Source organism: Chiloscyllium plagiosum, unplaced genomic scaffold (assembly GCF_037043375.1).
Source record: "Chiloscyllium plagiosum isolate Xiang-an unplaced genomic scaffold, Cpla_swu_hap1 HiC_scaffold_4, whole genome shotgun sequence".
Taxonomy (NCBI): domain Eukaryota; kingdom Metazoa; phylum Chordata; class Chondrichthyes; order Orectolobiformes; family Hemiscylliidae; genus Chiloscyllium; species Chiloscyllium plagiosum.
The window spans coordinates 90,369,221-90,388,152 of NW_028270142.1; the positions used below are offsets into that span (position 1 = coordinate 90,369,221).

The window sequence follows — 18,932 nt, forward strand, 5'->3', positions numbered from 1 at the left end:
CTACTCATCAGCTCTTGTTCTCTTGTCTTTATCCCAGTCATACCATCGTTTAACTCCATTATCCAAACACATTTTCTTTGCTTCCTTTATCCACTTTTCTTTCCAAGTTGAAATGCCTTCTAAATACTGCTGAAAACTTGTATTGAAGGTATTCATCTTCCACTGATTAGGACAAATGCAAGGATCTTGAGTTTCAAATGATCATGACAACTTATACTGTAAGAGAAACGTTGCTGATTGTTTAGCAGATTGACTATAGCTCAGGTAGTGTCATGAAGAAAGTGACAAGAAACTGAAGGCTTCCCCATGCTCCCATATAATTCTAAATAGAGGAATGTTCTTTAGATGATCCTACTTTATTCATTCACAGGATAGGTGTGTCTCTGATTAGGGATGGGTGTTAAATGCTGGCCCAATTTCCCCAGAGGTGGATCTGGAGTCACATGTAAGCCAGACCAGCTAAGGATGAGAGTTTCTTTCCCTAGAAGACATTAGTGAACCAGACAGATTTTTCCTGACAACAGTTTCATGGTATTATTAGACATTTTTAAAATGTCTTCATAGAGGAACACACAAACAATGTTCCAAAAATCTTGGGGAGCACAAGGTCTAGTGAGGAGGAACTGAAGGAAATCAGCATTAGTAGTATAATGTTGTTAGACTAAAAGCAAATAAATAATCAATCATTCAATAATTCTCATGAGCTCAGCAACTCGATAACTTACAGCTGGAATTTGACTGAGAATCCTACATTTTGGTTTGGAGTTATACACAGAGCATCAAGTTAAATCCCAAAGAAACTGGTATTCTTTTCCATATTTTATATAGAATCAGAGATATACAGAACAAGGCTCTTCTGCCTATCACATCCATGCTGACCAAAAACCACCGAAACCACATTTTCCAGCACTTGACTCAGTTTTGTATTTCTTGCTACCAAGTATACATCTAAATACTACTAAAATGTCATTTTATAATTTATTTTTAAAATGGACCATCTTGCTGGATAAACCAGCCGAGCCTGATCACAATTGTATTTTCAAAAGCTTGTGAATAGATAGCTTTAGCTAGAATGTCTATGCAAACAAAAACTTGAGACACGTCATCTGCTTCCAGTTAAGTCTGGAAAACATGAAGATCCAATATGCTAAAATTGCAAAAATGCTTTTAGTAACCTCATCCCCTCAATGGAAATTCCAATGGGAAAGAAAGCTACCCCATGTCAGATTAATGACTTCTAATTAGGCCACTGAGATGAGCCATCAGCATTTGATATACCCATCTCTACCATTACCAAAATCTGTATGAATTGTAACTATGCATGCATATGTCTGCACATGTACATATGTGGGGATAAAAAGTGAAATTATTTTGTCAATAATTTCAACTTAAAAGGATTTTGCTATAGTTTTATTACAAAAATTAGAACCTGATGACAAGTTTGGGGAACACCCAATGACCTACCTGAAGCTTGAAAGGGTTCAGAAAAAGATTTACAAAGGATGTTGCCAGGGTTGGAGGCTTTGAGCCATAGGGAGAGGCTGAGGAGACCAGAACTATTTTCCCTCGAGCATGGGAGGCTAAGGGGTGACCTTCTAGAGACTTAAAATCTGATGGGAATGGATAGGGTAAATAGCCACAATCTTATCTCACTGGACCAAAGGGGTCTGTTTCCATACTGTACAGCTCTACGACTCTACAACAAAAAAAAAAGTAGAAAGGAGTAAATCGAACAAGACCATGCTATTTTAGACTGGAGAGGAAAAACAATTAATTTAAATTCAACTCATTCCCCTAATGTCCATGACATTCAACCACTATGTTTTAGTGAAAAGTTTTAAAATTTATATTATGTAGTACAATATGGTTTTGTATGAGGCAGCAATATGGACTATTAGAACTTGGCACAGAGTGTAAAATTTACAAATGGAAGGTTTATATTTAAATGTTTTTAATAAATTATGAAAATTAAGTGTTAATTGTGGTTTATGCAACTGTAGTTGTGATGCTGTACAAAAGAGAAGCAGTCATGATTGAAAACAACATTTAACAAAAGGGAAAGCACAAAAGAATTATGGATCACCTTTTTATTATTCCACATTGAGAAATGTCAGAAATAAGAATAGATCAACTCCACAGGCTTTCCTCAATGAACACCCTATTTGTTTGCAAAAGGTGTGGTAGATGATGTGAAGCAGTATCAGAAACACAGTTGAGGCAATACCTTCCTTTTTCAGTTTTACTTAACGTCAGCTACAAAAAGTGAAGGCATCATAAAACATTAATAGCCATGCAGGTTAACAAAAATTAAGCTAGTTGTGCTCAATCATGACATCATTGTGGGGTTTCATCTTCAATTATTTCTAGTCTACGAGGACCATATAGTAGAACATAGGCTATGTGCCAGTCGCCTCCACCAGACAACTTCAGAATATCTTCAGGTGCCACAACACTGACTTTATCGTCATCGAATTTGATCCACTCATCTAAAAAATAACAAGAAATGGAAACCTTCATATGCAGGTATACATGACATATAATCCCTTCTTGTGATGTATATTTGTATGTAATAGGGCAAGGCTTTGAAAACCTTTGGCAGTTCTCCTGAACGTCTACTCAAATTGACTAAGTAAGGAGAGATAGATATAAACATCAAAAAAAGCCTGCCAAAAGATTGCATTTAGTATGGAAGTATGTTCAGTTTTTTTATTGGTACTGGAGAGGAACAAAAATAGTATCTGTTTAAATAAGCACAAATTTCTCACTTACTTAGATTTTTTTTTTAAAAAGAGTAGGAAGGTTATGAGTTTGACATTTTGCTCCACCTGTAGCTGCATTTATGGGAGGATATGATACCACCCTACAAGGGAAGAAAAGCAAGTGGAAATGCTGTGCCAGGAGGACATTACTGCTAACCAAAGGAGGTACTGAATAAGATCTAGAAGCAAGATTTCAGAAAACAAGTACAGTAGAAATGTAGTATGAGCTTGTTTCTCTTTAAGAAAGATTTAACACAATGCCCTTTATGACAAGTTTTCTCCTTCCTGAAGATGCCAAATTGCAATCACGTTTGTTTCCACAAGCATGGCAGCTATCTAGTACTTCGGCCACCATTTATAATACAAATGTGGACAATGAACAACTGAGGGCTGACACATCATGAGTAGCCTCAACTCTACTCCCTGTCCCCAAAAGGTTTTCAGGATTAAGTGTTTAAGTATTCAGTGTTAGATTTCTGCATTAGAAGAACAATATTTCAGAACAGTGTAAAGCTTTTAGATTTAAATGTTTTCTTTTTAGAAAGAACCAAAGCAAAGCACTTAGCACCAATTCATTGAAGCATGTTTCATCTCTTGACCGAGCATGTACCAAAACCTATAAATTAGACACAGAAACTTGAGAATGTCATTGCAAATTATTTTTGAATCATTGATTATGACCAACATGAAATCATTTGGAACAGTGCTAGAAATCTCCCTCCTGTATACAGCTCTTTTCATTTAATTGTTTTGCAGTCTAAATTTCTATTTCGCTGGAGTAGAGAATAACTTAAGATTTTCATTTTCACTTAGCAATATTAAACCAGTGACAAACAAAGAAAGGGGAAAATATGATGGCAAATTCATCAGTGAGGCTGTCAAAGGCAAGCCTTGGAATAGATTTAGAACATCTAAGGGAAAAAGGCAAGGCGTTATATTTTGTAGGAATCAAACTGCAGTTTATTGGTTCAGCAGCAGACCTGCAGAAAGACTCTCTAATACCCAAAACAAAGTTTCTCAAAAAGACTGTGGATGCAGAATCCTGAAGCGGAGGGAAATATGCTGACTATCAGAGACAGAGTAACTAGCAGCAGCTGCTGATTGCATGGATGTGATATCGAAACATAATTACTTGCCTCTTATTATTTTCTTGATTGGATAGGCTGGTGAGGTAAGTGTGAAATGGCAAAAGGTTTTATTATGAAAAAGCTTTTGTCAATTTGAGAGTTCCTTATCAAAGTGAAATTGATCTAACCTTCGTATACAGCCAAACAAGTTTTCAATCCCAAGGTAGAACAATGATTCTGCTGCTAAGGATTCTGTGCCAAGAGCTCTCCATTCTATAAAAGCTGTTTGTTTCATAAATCTGCTGCTTCCTCACTTTGACCTATGCACTAATGACAGCTTTCTGTAAATAAAACAGATTCAAAAGTGCTACCAGAATTCTATTCACTAGGTCATCTCATAGAATAAGACAGTGAGCAGGCAGATACTCACCCAATTGCTCCATGGATTAGTTGCTAAGTAATGCAACTCTACTCATATTTAATAGTTTCTCATTTAATGAAAGCACCTTTGTTTTATTAATCATTTGGTAGTAAAGAACTTGAGCATTGTTGAAAGATGACATTTTAGTGCAGTCTCTCATCTTGATGTAATCAGGATTGCCCATTAACTGTCAGCCAATAGCATTAATGGGTGTATTCACCATGGCAATACCTCTATCAATCAGAATCCACTTGCCAATCAGTACTCCCCCTCATGCAGTATAAATATTGTTTTTTCCCTTAAATTTTCATTTGCAAAATGTCCCAATGAGTGCAAGACAAAATGTTTCAACAAAATGTGTCATTTTCAGCAAAACTTTATTCAATTAGTTTTGATGAGAAGGGAGTGTATAAAATAAGAAAGTACCTGATTTTCTTCTCACCCAAGCTACATAATGACCAGATGAACTCGACCTGCCTTGATGTGTTAGCACCGCCATTAGATCATAATATCCACTGTTATTGGAGCCTAAATCTGTGAAAATAAAACCAGAATTTATTTCACTGTAAAGGTCTTAAGCAGCATATGTGTCACAACTCTACAGTGCTAAGTTAACAATCTCTGTGTGAAAAGTCACAAGGCACAGACTAAGTACTATGTTAGTTAACTGTCAACTGAAAAGAATATTTTAAGGATGGGGAAATCTATCAGCCAGGTTGCAGACAATAGGTTTGGAAGCAGAGGGATTCTAGAAGTAACAAAGATTAGAGAATTTATGTTTATTTTTTTAAAAAAAAGCATTGCAACCCCACAATTGAAGGGTGACAAAATCATCCACTTGTAGCATGATTCTTAAATAACTGATGGTATAGAAATTAAGCAAAAACAAAAGGTTCATGTATCAGCTTGCTCAGTCGGTCAGTGTGGCTAACTTGAGTGTAATTTCAAGCATCCCAGCATGGCCACAGCTTTCTACTTAAGATGAAAAGAAATTCAATGGCTAAAAAAAAATTAGCTATTTGCATACCAAAACTGTTATCAAAGTAAGCCACTGTTATATTCGGACATCAAGCCAAATCTGACACATCAATATCAACAAGTTTACAAGTCCCACATGCAGAAGCAAAAATAATAGGACCAATACCATGATAGTGAAAAACCTTACTAAGGTATAACTTACAAAAATTATATGCATCTTTTACAGTCTGTCGAAGTCCAACATAGAGTGGTTAATTGTTATTTGGATGCATGGCATACCAGAACAAACCAATCATTAGGTTGCAAAGAGTTAATACATCACGTGATCTTCTCCTAGCCTACTGTATGATCCCCAAAGGCCTATCAATCCCCAAATCCCCACTACTTCCAGTTGATCTGCGCTTATTTGAAACTAGACATTAATCTTATGCTCAAAACGCATGGCTTAGTGGATGAGATTTTAATACAAGCAATATTGTAAAATGCAGGTAATCTACATTTGTTCATTTATTATCCACATATTATAGGACAGCAAAGTCATATAATTAGTAGTAGATCTCTGACAAATGATCAGCCATCCAAATGGATTTGTCTTGAACACAAATTTAAATAATAGTATTATTAAAAGGAAGATCAACAGATAGTACAAACTGGAATCAGGATTAGCTGTAACCTCTAACATGAGAGTTGATTTAAAATAAAAACTCTTTCATGGGATATGGGCATTGCTGGCAACGCCAGTGTATGTAATTCATCTCTAACTGACTTTGCAATGGGTGACGAGCTAGGCCATTTTAGAGTTATGAATTAACCACATTGCTGTGGATTCAGTCACAAGCCAGCCAGACCAGGAAAACACTACAAAATTCCTCTGCTAAAGGAGATGAATGATCCTGATCGGATTTTACTAACAACTGATGATAGCTCGTTACTGTTCCTGAAGCTAGCTTTCAATTCCACATTTTATTCATTTGTTCAAATTCAAGCATTTTTCTTCCTGCCGAATGGCAAAAATACAAAATGCACTCAATCATCCATTTGGCTATCTGTTGCTTGGTTTCTAGTTTGCCTAGGATTATTATATCACCAGAAGCATAGCTTTGGTAATTTTCAAAAAAAAAATGCTCTATTTTAAATACCCAAGTAATTTAGATTTTTGCTAACAGCAGTCCATTTTTTGACTTAACTTAAGAAAGGGTTAAGCACCATTTGCTACTAGTTCCAGGTTAATTAGACATACTACCTGATCAGAAAGCCAACTTAAAAAATCTCAAATGATATGGTTTTCCATTTCAAGGAATTCCACAAATTAAAATTAAAGGCAGAACTGCAATTTTATATGCAAGAAACCGAATCACAAGCTAAATTCAAACCATAAATATATATTTTTTAAAAATTTCATGGTATTTCCACTGATCACAGACTAAATATTTTTTCTCAAAACTACATCATACTCCTCTTTGACAAGATGTATAGATTTTTTAAAATTAGATTCTCCACAGTATGGAAACAGGCCCTTCGGCCCAACACGTCCACACTGACCCTCTAAAGAGTATCCCACCCAGACCCAATCCTCTACATTTACTCTTGACAAATACATCTAACACTATGGGCAATTTAGCATGGGCCAATTCACCTGGCCTGCATATCTTTTGGATTGTGGGAGGATATTGGAGCACCAGAGGAAACCCACGCAGACACAGAGAATGTGCAAGCTTCACACAGAAAGTCACTTAAGGTGGGAATCAAACCTGAGTCCTTGGCGCTGTGAGGCAGCAGTGCTAACCACTGAGCCACCGTGCCATCTTTAGTGACCAATAGTCTAGTTAGGCATAGCAAGATCCAAGGATCAAAAATTGAGAACCTCTCGTGATACACGGCTTACTGAAAAACATCATGTGCTATTTCACAATTTTCTCTGAAAAAGAAACTCAATATTTACTCAATCATACTGTGATAGAGATCTACGGTATAGAAAAAAAAAAGGTCTTTTGGCCCATAGCCTCCAGTCAGAAAATACCTCCTAATTATTCTAAGACCATTTTCCAGCACTCAGTTCATTTGCCTCTGCATCTAAATACTTAAATATTATGAGGGTGTCAGTCTCTGCCACCCTTATAGGCAGAGAGTTCTAGAATTCCATCAATCTGAATGAAAAAGATTTTCCTCACATCTCCTCTAAACATGCTTTAACTAACATGTTATACAGCTCCAGCAGATACTCCTTGCTCTTAAATTCTATGTCTCGGTTAATAAAGGCAAATGTACCCTTTGCCTTCTTAACCACGTTATCCATTTATCCCGATATCTTAAGGGACTGGTGTACATGCACATCATAGTCCCTCTGATCCTTGGTACTCCACCGCATCATGTATTGCCTTGCTTTGTTTGTCCTGCCCAAGTGCATCACCTCACATCTGTCTGGATTGAATTCCATTTGCCAACGATTAGCCCATTTGACTAGCCTGTCTATATCCTCCTGTAATCTAAGGCATTCCTCCCCATTTCTTTCCACTCCACCAATTTTGGTATCATCTGCAAGCTTGCTCCTACGGTCAAGTCTAAATCGTCTACATGAATCACAAAATAGCAAAAGCCCCCAACCTGACCCCTATGGGAGCCCACTAGAATAAGGCTACCAGTCAGAAAAACATCCCCCAACTGTCACCTTTTGCTTCCGGCCATTCAGCCAATTCTGGAACTGTTTGTTAAATTTCCTTGGATCCCATGAGATCTTACCTTTCCTACCAGTCTCTCATGTGGGACCTTAGCAAAAGCCATGCTGAAGGCCATGTAGACTACATCAAAAGCACTGTTTATAAAAAAAAGTCACAATTTGGCAAGACGTGGCCTTCCCTTAAATAAAAACCATGCTGATTGTTCTTGATTAATCCCTGCTTCTCCAAATGCAGATTAATTGTGACTCTCAGATCTACTTCAGTAGTTTCTCCACTACGGATGTGAAGACTGACTGCCTATAGCTTCCTGGTTTATCCTTTACTCCCCTCTTGAATAATGGTACCCAGTCTACCCAGCCTCAATTCCTGAAACAATTTTTTTTTGAAGAAAATAAGACGACTGAATAATATATGATATAAAGGTGAAACATACATACCATTTTCTTTCTCAAACTATTACATAATTAAGATTCTTCCTTTTTAAAAAGTATACTTTAAAACATGGAAAAAAAGCACCAGTAAGAGACAATGCTGATAGTTAAGACATTTAATTAGCAGACACCTCGTCAGTAGCCCTTTCATGTAGCTTTTCGAAACATAAGTTACTAAAATATACCCTAACAAAAACTTATTTAACTTCAGTAATGATTGTTTCATTCATTCTACACGATATATGAACCTGTTGCATATTGCAAACCAACTACCGATTATCTACTCACCATCAGGGAAATAAAATGGCGCGTATTTGACCTCTTTAGGTTCTCCACTTCCATTCTTATTGTCAGCCTAACAACAAAAACGAATGTGATGTTATACAAAAAAAATTAAGTCAACCTTCGTGATTAAAGTGACCAAGGTCCAAAGTGGGGAAACAGAAAGCAACAGGTCATATAATTCAGGGAAATGGTCATCAACCAGAAACGTTAACTTAGTTTCTCTCCGTGGATATTACTTGTTCTATTCAGATATTAAATTTAAAGAAAAGAATAACAAATATTTTCCAACAATAATTTTAACGTTCACATAGACTGAACGTATCAAACTGGCAAATGGAGTCTGTGGCACCAGCTCAAAGAATGCACTTCAGAACATTTCCTAGAATAATGTGTTGTTGAGTCAAACAGAGAGAAGGCTAATAAAAAGTAAGAACATAGAGTCATAGAAATGTACAGCATGGAAACAGACCCTTCGGTCCATCCTGTCCATGCCAACCAGATATCCCAACCCAATCTAGTCCGACTTGCCAGCACCTGGGCCATATCCCTCCAAACCCTTTCTATTCATATACCCATCCAAATGCCTCTTAAAATTTTCCCAATTGTACCAGCCTCCAACACTTCCTCTGGCAGCTCATTCCATACAAGTACCACCCCCTGTGTGAAAAGGTTGCCCCTTAGGTCTCTTTTATATATTTCCCCTCTCACCCTAAACCTATGCCCTCTAGTTCTGGACGCCCCAACTCCATATGCTTATTTACCCTATCCATGCCTCTCACAATTTTGTAAACCTCTAGAAAGTCACCCCTCAGCTTCCGACGGTCCAGGGAAAACAGCCCCAGCATGTTCAGCTTCTCCCTGTAGCTCAAACCCTCCAACCCTGGCAACATCCTTGTAAATCTTTTCTGAACCCTTTCAAGTTTCACAACATCTTTCTGATAGGAAGGGGACCACAATTGCACGCAATATTTCAACAGTGGCCTAACTAATGTCCTGTACAGCCGCAACATGACCTCCCAACTCCTGGGCTCAATACTCTGACCAATAAAAGAAAGCATACCAAACGCCTTCTTCACTATCCGATCTACCTGCGTCTCCACTTTTAAGGAGCTATGAACCTGCACTCCAAGGTCTCTTTGTTCAGCAACACTCTCTCGGACCTTACCATTAAGCGTATAAGTCCAGCTAAGATTTGCTTTCCCAAAACGCAGCACCTCGCAGTTATCTGAATTAAATTCCATCTGCCACTTCTCAATCCACTGGCCCATCTGGTCAAGATCCTGTTGTAATCTGAGGTAACCCTCTTTGCTGTCCACTACACCTCCAATTTTGGTGTCATCTGCAAACTTGCTAACCTTACCTCTTATGCTCATATCCAAATCATTTATGTAAATGACAAAAAGTAGAAGACCCAGCACCGATCCTTGTGACACTCCACTGGTCACAGGCCTCCAGTCTGAACATCCTCCACCACCCTCTGTCTTCTACCTTTGAGCCAGTTCTGTATCCAAATGGCTAGTTCTCTCTGCATTCCATGAGATCTAACCTTGCTAATCAGTCTCCCATGGTGAACCTTGTTGAACGCGTTACTGAAGATCACATCTACTCCTCTGCCCTAGTCAATCGTCTTTGTTACTTCTTCAAAAAACTTAATCAAGTTTGTGAGACATGATTTCCCACGCACAAAGCCATGTTGACTATCCCTAATCAGTCCTTGCCTTTCCAAATACATGTACATCTTGTCCCTCAGGATTCTCTCCAACAACTTGCCCATCATCGACATCAGGCTCACTGGTCTATAGTTCCCGGGCTTGTCCTTACCACCCTTCTTAAACAGTGACACCACGTTAGCCAACCTCCAGTCTTCCGGCACCTCACCTGTGACCATCAATGATACAAATAACTCAGCAAGAGGCCCAGCAATCACTTCTCTAGCTTCCCACAGAGTTCTAGGGTACACCTAGATCAGGTCCTGGGGATTTATGCACCTTTAACCGTTTCAAGACATCCAGCACTTCCTCCTCTGTAATCTGGACATTTTGCAAGATGTCACCATCTATTTCCCTACATTCTATATCTACCTTATCCTTTTCCACAATAAATACTGATGCAAACTACTCATTTAACATCTCCCCCATTTTCTGCGGCTCCACACAAAGGCCGCCTTGCTGATCTTGGAGGAGCCCTATTCTCTCCCGTTACCCTTTTGTCCTTAATGTATTTGTAAAAACTCTTCGGATTCTCCTTAATTCTATTTGCCAAAGTTATCTCATGTCCCCTTTTTGCTCTCCTGATTTCCCTCTTAAGTATACTCCTACTTCCTTTAAACTCTAAGGATTCACTCGATCTATCCTGTCTATACCCTGACATATGCTTCCTTCTTTTTCTTAACCAAACCCTCAATTTCTTTAGTCATCCAGCATTCCCTACACCTACCAGCCTTTCCTTTCACCCTGACAGGAATATACTTTTCCTGGAGTCTCGTTATCTCATTTCTGAAGGGTTTTCATTTTCTAGCCGTCCCTTTACCTGCGAACATCTGTCTCCAATCAGCTTTCAAAAGTTCTTGCCAAATACCGTCAAAAATGTCCTTTCTCCAATTTGGAACTTCAACTTTTTGATCTGGTCTATCCTTTTCCATCACTATTTTAAATCTAATAGAATTATGGTCACTGGGCCCAAAGTGTTCCCCCACTGACACCTCAGTCACCTGCCCTACCTTATTTCCCAAGAGTAGGTCAGGTTTTGCACTCTGGTAGATACATCCACATACTGAATTGGAAAATTGTCCTGTACACACTTAGCAAATTCCTCTCAATCTAAACCCTTAACACTATGACAGTCCCAGTCTATGTTTGGAAATTTAAAATCCCCTACCATAACCACCCTATTATTCTTACAGATAGCTGAGATCTCCTGACAAGTTTGTTTCTCAATTTCCCTCTGACTATTAGGCACTGAAAAAAACATAAAAGGCTGAAAAAGTTCAGCAGCCTTAACAGTCTATTTAGGGATTGAAACAGATCATGTTTCAGGTCTATCACCACACAAAGGTTATTTTATTGGATAGTATTGTTTAATGAGAAAGGGAAAATCTTAGAGTTAAGGATCCTATGGAGCAGAGTGATCAAAATGATAGTTTCACATCAAGTTTGAAACTTACATTAATTCTGAAAGCCCAAAACAAGACTTGAATGCAAATAAAGGCAATGAAATATATATAGATGAGAATTAGTGAAGGTTAATTGAAATAATATCTTGAGTATAACTTCAGATACTCAGTGCAAATCTTTGAAGGAGTAAATCAATTCTACAACTGAACAGCACTCAACAATCTGGAAAATGTTAAAAATTTATTCTCGCATGAATATTTATGGTGGCATCCCACATTATAGTACAGAAATGCTTTACTTTTATAACAGATATTCATCAAAGCCATATAATATTTTGCACTAAATAATCTCCTTCAACACACTGAATATTTAGTGCACTGCAAAATATTTTGACAGATGAATTTTAAGTCACTTATTTTCTCAATCAAGTAGTAGCAACAAAAGCTATTGGCCAATCACAGGAGAGGTCCCTTCAAAATTACCTTCATTGTCTGCATATTGACTTTCCGGTCTTCTTGCTCCTTGAATTTTGATCTGTGTGGAATCATTTTTTCTTGTAGCTCTGGTACACATAGTTCATACACATCCAGCATTAGAGGAAACTTGACATCCTGAAGAGAAAAAAATAAAATCAACTTGTTCAAGGGCTGTTGCAAAAACTATATGATGAAGTTGTTTCTTTTAAAGGCCTTCTGCTAGAAAAATCACAATATGATCTGTAACGCTGGAGGTCCCAAGCTACTTTAGTAAACAGCAAATTACAAAGATAGTGACAACTTGTCAAAGATTAGAGCGCACACACACACACACACACACACACTAAGACTGTAATTCCTCTTAACAACTGGCACCCAAATGGCTGGTGGTGTTTTAAGAGACATTTGCAAATAAAAATTGTTACAAGCAGATAGCTTTTCTTGGCACATAAGCACTGTAAAGAGAGAGGAGTATTAGGCAAATCCAGCACTGGCAGTATGGCTGCTGAAATTTTTAAAAAATTCATTCATGAAATTAGGGTATCGCTGGCTCGGCCAGCATTTAATACCCATCCCTAACTGCCCCAACAGTACTTAGAGTCAAACACATTGCTGTGGCTCTGGAGTCATATATAGGCCAGAACAGGCAAGGATGGCAGTTTCCTTCCCTAAAGGACATTAGTGAACCAGATGTGATTTTTTGACAAATCAACAATGGATTCATGGTCATCAGTAGACCCTTTAATTCTAGACTTTTATTGAATTTACATTCCACCAATGGCCAAGGCAAGATATAAACCCGGGTCCCCAACATTAAGTGGGTCTCTGGCTTAACAGTTCGGTGATAACATTACTAGGCCATCACCTCACCTTAAAATAAGCAAGTTTAATTGAAATAGCAATTCAATAGTAACAAAACATTTATTTTTAAGTCTTGAGAGGTGAAAACACCTCTCAAGACTTGCAGGTTCTCCTCCAAGTCACAGATCATCCTGATTTGGAACAATATATCGCCATCCCTTCATGGCCAGTGGATCAAAATCCTGGAACCCACTTTCTCACAGCATTGTGGATATCCCTCTGCCACAAGGACTGTGCAGTTCAAGGTGACATCTCACCACCATCAAATCAGGGATCAGGTATAAATGCTAGGCAAGCCAGTAACACACACATCTCATGGATGATTAGCAAAAACACAAGGATAGAGTTAGGGCTATGATTTCTGGTGAGCCTTTTGAATTGCTGGAGTTTATTTAGAGACACACAGACCACTCCAGGTCAGGACAGCAGGATTTCTTACCTGAAGCACATTGGTTAGGCTTTAATAATATTCTAGGAGAAAGTGAGGACTGCAGATGTTCGAAATCAGAGTCGAATAGTATGGTGCTGGAAAAGCACAGCAGGTCAGGCAGCATCGAGAAGGAGAATCAATATTGAGCATAAGTTGATGCATTCCTTAAGAATGGCTTAGGCTAAAACGTCGATTCTCCTGCTCTACGGATACTGGCCCATGGGCTGTGCTTTTCCAGTACCATACTCTAATAATATTCGAACAACATAATAAGTTGTTTGAGCTAACTTTTTAATTTCTATTTTTAAAGAAAGAAAACTAAATTAAAACCACAGTAAAATTTAAATTTGAAATCTCTAGATTATCGTACATGTGCCTGGACTAGTCCAGGACCAAATAATACAGTGCAGTATGCATAGGAACAAGAAACAATACTGAATTTTAAGTTGAAGCGATGGCATGCACTGGAAGCGTACATTTAGATTCACTAAGGTGTTACCCTGGATAAGAAACTATAGTTATCAGAAGATGCTCAAGACACTACATTTATTTTCACTGAGGCAGAGGTTGAAAGAATTTGGATTTTGCTTTTACAAGTGCTCATGTTTTTATACAATGCACAACCACAACTGGATCACTTTTCCCAAGGAAACTAAAATTACACATTCAAAGCCCTGTATATTTGTAATAAGACTTAGTTATTTTTGTACTACAACCCTCTCACAATTACTTCAGAATAATCATACCAGAAATAGTGGGGGAACCATGGTGCAACTGCAGTGAGGAACTGAAAATAATTAATGTTAACAAGAGAAGGTCTTGGAAAAACAATGTGACCAAAACCATAGGCTAAAACCTAGGGTTTCAAATGAAATGACTGCAGAGATATGGATTCATTCTGACCTTAACAAACTGACAGACTCTGGAACAACCCCGGTGATTTGGAAAATACGAAATGGAAAACTACTATTAAAGAAAAGGTGAGAGAAAATAGACTAACTAACTGACAGTTCCCTGTCATTAGTTAATGGGAAAATGCAAGAATTGGTTATCAAGTATTATATTGCTAGTAAAAGGGTACGTAATATGATTAAGGAGAGTTAGTATGGTTTGTGGAAGACAAATAGTGCTACTGCATTTTTAGAGAATGTAACTAACATGGTAAAGAGAAATCCACAGTTGCAGTATATTTACATTTTCAAAAGGCATTTATAATATGCCATAGAGGCTGTCACATAGTTCAAGAACTCCTGGAGTAGAAGATAACAAGTTAGCATGGACAGAGTTCGGTTAAAATACATTAAATAGAGAATGGAAATAAATGAATCATCTCCAGATTGACAGACTGTTTCTATACAAATGCTGAAAGGAACAATACTGGAGCCCAGTAATTTGCAAACAATTACATGAGGGAACCAGTTTAATTTATCCAAGTTTATGAATAAGACAGCTTGGTTGGAAAGTAAACTGTTAAGAATATAGTATGATTGTGAGATGACAAGAAAACGACAGAGCATAAATATGGGAAAATGAAGTTATGCACTTTAGTAGAAAGAACAGAAACAAAAGAAGTGTGCTTCTCAAATGATGGATAACTATTAAACACTGGGCTACAAAGGGATTTGGGCATCACTATACAAGAACCACAAAGTTAGCATGTAGACACTGCTTAAAAACAAAAAGTTGTGCTCCAAACCCCTTGTAATAAAGGCTAAAAAAATCTTGTTATAGTAGTGTAGGGCGTTAGTGAAACCACACTTGGGACACTATGAATATTTGGGCTTACTTCTAAAGAAGGATTGCTTCCACCTAGGGAAGGATAAAATTGCCTTAATGTAGGTTCACTAGATTGATTCCAGGAATGAGATGATTAACCAAAGAAGAGAGATTAATCAGAATGTGCCTATACGATCTAGAATTCACATAATTGAATGGTGACCTAAATTCTGGGAGGGTTCAACAGGATAGATGCCAGGATCGGAGTGGCAGAGTGTCAGGATCAAGAGTTCACCATTAACGACTGAGATAAGAAAATAAGAGCAGAATTGCACACAATATTCCAACAGTGGCCTAACCAATGTCCTGTACAGCCGCAACATGATCTTCCAACTCCTGTACTCAATACTCTGACCAATAAAGGAAAGCATACCAAACGCCTTCTTCACTATCCTGTCTACCTGAGACTCCAATTTCAAGGAGCTATGAACCTGCACTCCAAGGTCTCCGTGTCTAGCAACACCCCCTCGGACCTTACCATTAAGTGTATAAGTCCTAAGATTTGCTTTCCCAAAATGCAGCACCTTGCATTTATCTGAATTAAACTCCATCTGCCACTTCTCGGTCCATTGGCCCATCTTGTCAAGATCCCGTTGTGATTTGAGGTAACCCTCTTCGCTGTCCACTACATCTCCAATTTTGGTGTCATCTGCACACTTATTAACTGTATCTCTTATGCTCGCATCCAAATTATTTAGGTAAATGAAAAAAAGTAGAGGGCCCAGCACTGATCCTTGTGGCACTCCACTGGTCACAAGCCTCCAGTCTGAAAAACAACCCTCCACCACCACCCTCTGTCTTCTACCTTTGAGCCAGTTCTGTATCCAAATGGCTAGTTCTTCCTGCATTCCATGAGATTTAACCTTGCTAATCAGTCTCCCATGGGGAACCTTCTTGAACTCCTTACTGAAGTCCATTTCGATCACATCTACTGCTCTGCCCTCATCATTCCTCTGTTACTTCCTCAAAAAACTCAATCGTTTGTGAGACATGATTTCCCATGCACAAAGCCATGTTGATTTTCCCTAATCAGTTCTTGCCTTTCCAAATACATGTACACCCTGTCCCTCAGGATTCCCTCCAACAGCTTGCCCACCACCGACGTCAGGCTCACTGGTCTATAGTTCCCTGGCTTGCCTCTACCACCCTTCTTAAACAGTGGCACCACGTTAGCCAACCTACAGTCTTCCGGCACCTCACCTGTGACTATCGATGATACAAATATCTCCGCAAGAGGCCCAGCAATCACTTCTCCAGCTTCCCACAGAGTTCTAGGGTACATCTAGATCAGGTCGTGGGGATTTATCCACCTTTACCTGTTTCAAGACATCCAGCACTTCCTCCTCCGTAATATGGACATTTTGCAAGATATCACCATTTATTTCCCTACATTCTATATCTTCCATATCCTTTTCCACAATAAATACTGATGCAAAATACTCATTAAATATCTCCCCCATTTTCTGCAGCTCCACACAAAGGCCGCCATGCTGATCTTGGAGGGGCCCTATTCTCTCCCTAGTTACCCTTTTGTCCTTAATGTTTTTGTAAAAACTCTTCGGATTCGCCTTAATTCTATTTGCCAAAGCTATCTCATGTCCCCTTTTTGCCCTCCTGATTTCCCTCTTAAGTGTATACTCCTATTTCCTTTATACTCTTCTCAGGATTCACTTGATCTATCCTGTCTATACCTTACATATGCTTCCTTCTTTTTCTTAACCAAACCCTCAATGTCTTTAGTCATCCAGCATTCCCTAAACCTACCAGCCTTTCCTTTCACCCTAACAGGAATATAACTTTCTCTGGATTCTTGTTATCTCATTTCTGAAGGCTTCCCATTTTCCAGCCGTCCCTTTACCTGCAAGCATCTGCCCCCAGTCAGCTTTCGAAAGTTCTTGCCAAATACCGTTAAGATTGGCCTTTCTCCAATATAGAACTTTAACTTTTAGATCTGGTCTATCCTTTTCCAGAGTTTTTTGAACTTCAGTAATGCATTTGACAAGGTTCCCCATAGGAGACTGATTAGCAAGGTTAGATCTCATGGAATACAGGGAGAACTAGCCATTTGACAACAGGATCTTGACCAGATGGGTGAATGGGCTGAGAAGTGGCAGATAGAGTTTAATTCAGATAATGCGAGCTTCTGTATTTTGGGAAAGCAAATCTTAGCAGGACTTACACACTTAATGGTAAGGTCCTAGGAAGTGTTGCTGAACAAAGAGACCTTGGAGTGCAGGTTCATAGCTCCTTGAAAGTAGAGTCGCAGTTAGATAGGATAGTTGGGAGGTCATGTTGCGGCTGTACAGGTCATTGGTTAGGCCACTGTTGGAATATTGCATGCAATTCTGGTCTCCTTCCTATCGGAAAGATGTTGTGAAATTTGAAAGGGTTCAGAAAAGATTTACAAGGATGTTGCCAGGGTTGGAGGGTTTGAGCCACAGGGAGAGGCTGAACAGGCTGGTGCTGTTTTTCCTGGAGTGTCAGAGGCTTCTAGAGGTTTACAAAATTATGAGGGGCATGGAGAGGGTAAATAGGCTAAGTCTTTTCCCTGTGGTCGAGGAGTCCAGAACTAGAGGGCATAGGTTTAAGGTGAGAAGGGAAAGATTTAAAAGCGATCGAAGGGGCAATTTTTTCACACAGAGGGTAGTAAGTGTATGGAATGAGCTGCCAGAGGAAGTGATGGAGGCTGGTACAATTGCAACATTTAAGAGGCATTTGGATGGGTATATGAATAGGAAGAGTTTGGATGGATATGGGCCAGGTGCTGGCAGGTGGGACTAGATTGGGTTGGGATATCTGGTCAGCATGGACGGATTGGACCGAAGGGTCTGTTTCCATGCTGTACATCTCTATGACTCTATGTTGTCGAAGCTTTTAATTGTGCACTTATCAGGATAATTTTCAATCGTCACAATTTATACCACAGTACCAAAGTACTCTGCAAGATTGCTTTCTTCATTACAGTGCCATGGCCATTGGATACCAAGAATTTTCCAAAGGTCCTGGATAATTCACAAAAGCTAAGAGGCCCTTTTATTTTCAGAAAAAAAACTTGATCTTATATATGTATATATTTTCCTTCAAAATGAGCATAAATTACCCACACAATGAATTCAACTGATTATCTTAAAAACTGTTGTTAGAGCTCTATTAGCAAACACAGGATTGTTCAGCAATCAACTCAGAATCTCACTGCATAAAGTTTGAAATTTGGTACTTTTATGCCTGTTCCTGTGATAAAAAAATATTTTTTCATGAACAATCAAGATCTGTACTACTGAATGACAGCTATATGAATAATATTCATTATTATTTTACTAGATATTTGATTTATTTCAGAAGAGGTCCCTTTTGGAAGATTTCAAATTTGGTAGATCACCTAACCTTGCTGCCTGGTATGCAACAAAAAAAAACAGGAACATTTAGGACATGTATTCTGCGAAATGGGCACCAAGAAATCAAATGGACACATTTTTTCAAACAATTTATGGACAGGCTAACACTTCTATGTAACACATTTACAAACCTTGAGAACTTTGGCATTTACAGACTCTTTTTCCTTGTAGAAAAACCTCACCATCTGAACCGTAAGGTATGCAGGTAAACGCTGAATTTTAGACTAAATGAAACAAAATTAAATGTCAATTAGAGTGCATG

At 38.5% G+C, this 18,932-nt stretch overlaps 1 protein-coding gene across 2 annotated transcripts in view; it reads right to left on the reverse strand.

Moving 5' to 3' along the window:
* Nucleotides 1-2,072: 2,072 nt before the first annotated feature.
* The window catches only part of usp14 (ubiquitin specific peptidase 14 (tRNA-guanine transglycosylase)), a 58,393-nt gene continuing 41,533 nt past the window's right edge, over nt 2,073-18,932 (reverse strand). For both annotated transcript variants that reach the window (XM_043688242.2, XM_043688245.2), the window contains exons 12-16: nt 18,802-18,894; nt 12,215-12,343; nt 8,623-8,689; nt 4,674-4,781; nt 2,073-2,486 (exon numbers count right to left, since the gene is read on the reverse strand). In XM_043688242.2, coding sequence (XP_043544177.1) covers nt 2,335-2,486; nt 4,674-4,781; nt 8,623-8,689; nt 12,215-12,343; nt 18,802-18,894 — 549 coding nt within the window. In that variant the 3' untranslated portion in view covers nt 2,073-2,334. The remainder of the gene's footprint in view (nt 2,487-4,673; nt 4,782-8,622; nt 8,690-12,214; nt 12,344-18,801; nt 18,895-18,932) is intronic.